The sequence below is a fragment of the Triturus cristatus genome, chromosome 6 (assembly GCF_964204655.1).
Source record: "Triturus cristatus chromosome 6, aTriCri1.1, whole genome shotgun sequence".
In the NCBI taxonomy this organism is placed as follows: domain Eukaryota; kingdom Metazoa; phylum Chordata; class Amphibia; order Caudata; family Salamandridae; genus Triturus; species Triturus cristatus.
Window position 1 is genome coordinate 1,823,472,797 of NC_140589.1, and position 3,936 is coordinate 1,823,476,732.

The window sequence follows — 3,936 nt, forward strand, 5'->3', positions numbered from 1 at the left end:
CAACAAAACACAACACTGACTTGCCAGTAACACACTCTGCATACTCACAAGTGACAAAAACAACAAGTAGGAGTCAGACAGAACTGCAAGGACACACCAACACACTGCACAGTGCACAACATACAACTCACACATAGGCATACAACCACATCCACAGTGCTGAACAATCAAAACAACAGGCACACAACTCCTGGGTGACACATGTGTGTAGTTGACAGTGCAGAGGCATGTACACATCAACACTCCCCACAAACTCACCCCCTTCACACTGCACACTACCTGGCCATCTAAGAGCACAAATGGAAAGTAAGCCATGGGATTAGGATGACTGGCCATCACAAGACGACCACACACATACACCACTGGGCACACATAAAGGAAGAACACACATACATGATGACCCTGGCCAGCCTGTCTGCAATACTGTGTGCAGAAACCCACTCTGTACTGGCAGTGCCCCCCCAACCTGACATGTGTACAATATAGCCAACATGAACAAATTAAGTCAATGACTACTGCTATCCATTGTAAATTGACACCATTGCCCACACAAGTATTTGGGTCAAGAAGAACTGAAGACCCTGTCACCCCTGAAAAAAAGAGAGTAAATGAGCCCAAACATTGACTATGTTGAAGTAGCACACAGTCCATGTGGCACAGTAAATCTTATACACACAGCAAAAGAACTTTATTCAGTAAGGACACTGGCAAAATAGACAACAGGAGCAACTGTCTTTATTCACATATTGCACAGATAGGTACCATGAGAAGAGAAGAGCAAGGCACAAGATGCAGAGCATGTCCATGAGAAGCTGCACGGGCAGGGGGCACACAGCAGTGAACGACAAGGCCAGTGGGCAGGACAAAGTGCAGAGAGAGTCCATGAGAAGCTGCACAGGCAGGGGCAAAACAGCAAGGACAGTGGTCAGTCCAAAGTGCAGAGTGAGTCCATGAGAAGCTGCATAGGCAGGGGCAAAACAGCAAGGCCAGTAGTCAGTAAAGGTGCAGAGTGAGTCCATGAGAAGCTGCACAGGCAGGGGGCACACAGCAGTGAACGACAAGGCCAGTGGTCAGTAAAGGTGCAGAGTGAGTCCATGAGAAGCTGCACAGGCAGGGGGCACAGAGCAGTGAACGACAAGGCCAGTGGCCAGTGCAAGGTGCAGAGTGAGTCCATGAGAAGCTGCACTGGGAATGTGTGCTACTGTACCATTCCATGGTCAGCAACACAGTCAGGGGGTAACAATGTGCAGTACAGGCCCACCTGTGTGAGAGACAGGTGTGTGAGGGTGACTACCACTCAGACTTGGCTGTCAGGAGGACTGGGAGCTGGCTGTGTCTCGGGGACTGTCGGGGCACTTGACCGGGGAGAGAGTGGACCAGCTGAGGTAGAGCTATCAGTGGCTTGGCAAGCCGGAGGGCTCCTTGGAACAGGTGGTGCAGTGGCACGTGGAGGTGGAGTCATGCAGACGGGAGACACGGTGTGGCTGGGAGATTGTGGAGGGGTGCCCTTCCACTTCTTGGGGATCCTAAATGGCTTGCCTGACTTTGGATCAATGGGAAGTGGTGTGGGCACAACAGGCACACTCACCACCACAGCTGAAGCAGGTGCAGGTGCTGGCAGCCCCTCTGGTGATGTGCCGGACCCAGCGGAACGCTTTGCCTGTCTTTGCCTCTGCCCCCCTTCCCCTGTTTACTAGGTGTTACCCCTACAGTGCCCTCCGGCCCCTGCTTCACTGGGCTTGGAATGGGAGTCGAGGTGGTTGGTGATTCTGCCTTGGAGCCCTTCCTAGGTGTACCCTTGGCATGCACCACCTCCTTGGTGGGCACAGACACTATATGATTATCTTTGCGCGATGCTTTAGGGGCAGGAGAGTCCTTGGATGGGGATGCCCATGAGGCATGTGTGCCTGAGGTCTGCTGCTTTGCTTTTTGTCCACTGGTGTCGCCTGACGGGCTTTTCTCCCTGCGCTCTGGGGTGGCTTTGGTCTTCTGTGGGGATGGTGTCTGCGCCCGGGACCGCTTGGGTTGCTGCTCCTGTGTGCTTCATGTGCTGTATCGTGACTTTGATGTATGTGGACCGTGGTCACTATCGTCAGACGTGGCCACTGCCAGGGGGGTGGACGAAGGGACTGGAGCTGGACTGTGAATATGTGCCTGTTGCAGGGCAGACGTCACTGTTGATGACAAAGTCTGAACTGTCTGGTGCAGCCCACCCACATCTGAATGTATGCCCTCCATGAAAGCAACCACCTGGGCCAATTTCTTGTTGTGGTCAATGAAGGCATTGATGAGAGCTGTCTGGCCTACACACAGCTGGCGCAAAAGGTCCACAGACTCAGCACTGATGGCAGCAGGGGGGACAGGAGCAGGGGCAGCGGTGCCAGGGGTGAAGGACACTCTTCTCCTCTTACTGAGGCGGGCACGGGCAGCCCCAGAGGAAGTGGCTGGGAGGGTGGGCACTGGCCACCGTGTTGTGGAAGACGATGCAGAGTCCCCGTTCCCTGTGCCCTCCAACATGGATGCATCCCCGCTGGCATCGGATGATGTGGTGCTTTGCGTCTCAGGCTGGGATTCTTCCAGCAGACTCCTGTCCCCCTCTGAGGCGCTGGTGACATCTGTGTCACTGGGCTCCTGTGCAGCTGTTGTGCTAGTTTCACCCCCACTGGTGTCCGTTCCCTGTCCCTCCGTGACCACAGGTGATGCTGCATGAGAGAGAGAGATGTAGGGTCAGGTCAGTGACAGCAACAGAACAAACATATGCAAGCAATGCATTACAAAAGATGACCAAATCTACATGTTGCACACCACCCTGTGCAATCACATCGTGCCAACTCACTATATTGACTCAAACAGTGCGTGGAAACTGGAAACTCAGGCATGAGTGAGCCATGTGATGACCACACAGCACAACACCCTGCTTGTGGCTCTGTTCAAACAGACACACAACTAGCTCTGAGCACACCTAGGGACATGATGGGGGCACAGTACTTGTTGCCAATGACAGATCTGGATGGAACAGGAGGGGACAACACAGACCCAGACTACAACATGACAGCCCACAATGGACATTAGCACATGCCACCCACCATGTCGTGCCTTGGGGACAATAGAATGGTGCACATTGTTGTGAGATGTGTAGGCCTCCCAATCTGGGTGCATGCAATGGACGCAGGCACAGTCAGATCGGGCACACTGCCGTTCCCTTCCATGGGATTCCCAAGACTACCCCAATGCAGAAGAAACCTGAAGAGCACAACTCAGAATGTAATGTGAAGGCACAGCATCCAAATCACCTTTCTAAGTACAGGTAGGGCAAATGCATGCCACCATCACATGGTCCAGCAGTCACTTACATGCCACAGCATCACACTACCACCATCACATAGTCCAGCGCTGACACAGGCTCTGTACACATGCAGCCACTCCCAGCCAAAGTCAGACTCCCCAAATGCTCACCCCTGGCTTGCTGCTGATGCTCCTTCAAACGTGCATCCAGCTCAGGCTGTGTCACCACCAAGATGCGCCCCATTAGTGGTGTCATGCTGCGCCGCGCCAAACACTCAGTGCGAGGAAGCAGCCCCAAGGTCATCTCCGCCACATTCTTTGCCAACCTGCTGATGTCGTCCCATCTCTTGTGATAGTGGGTGTTGCCGTCGGTTTGAGACCCCCAGAGTCGCACCTTCACTGCAATGGCCCTCCACACGGCCTTACTCTGGTGTACCTTGAGCTGCAGGCATGGGAGACAAGAGGGGGGAATGATCAGTGACACAGTGTTATGTACCGACATCTATCAGTATAGCAGCAAGATACAAAATCATCACATATCCAACGATATGTCAATCAGAGACTATAGTACAGCTCACATGGTACACCTGCATGGGAAAAGCTGATGTTAAAGCATGCAGGTGTGAGGGGGAACACAGTCCCTGCACATAT

At 53.3% G+C, this 3,936-nt stretch overlaps 1 protein-coding gene across 1 annotated transcript; it reads right to left on the reverse strand.

Annotated features, from left to right (window-relative positions):
* Nucleotides 1-772: 772 nt before the first annotated feature.
* Nucleotides 773-3,694, reverse strand: LOC146822102 (uncharacterized). The gene is made up of 2 exons (XM_085609430.1): nt 3,457-3,694; nt 773-2,702 (listed from the first exon to the last, which is right to left on the reverse strand). Exons 1-2 carry the CDS (start codon nt 3,587-3,589, stop codon nt 2,044-2,046), a joined length of 792 nt encoding a protein of 263 aa, XP_085465556.1. The 5' UTR covers nt 3,590-3,694; the 3' UTR covers nt 773-2,043.
* Between the last annotated feature and the right edge of the window lie 242 nt (nt 3,695-3,936).

Bases quoted from the DNA above. Each gene is read 5' to 3' on its own strand.
- LOC146822102 (XM_085609430.1), bottom strand. From the start codon at position 3,589: ATGACCTTGGGGCTGCTTCCTCGCACTGAGTGTTTGGCGCGGCGCAGC. The intron at 2,703-3,456 runs GTGAGCATTTGG...TCTCTCATGCAG, and splicing joins GCATCAGCAGCAAGCCAGGG to CATCACCTGTGGTCACGGAG.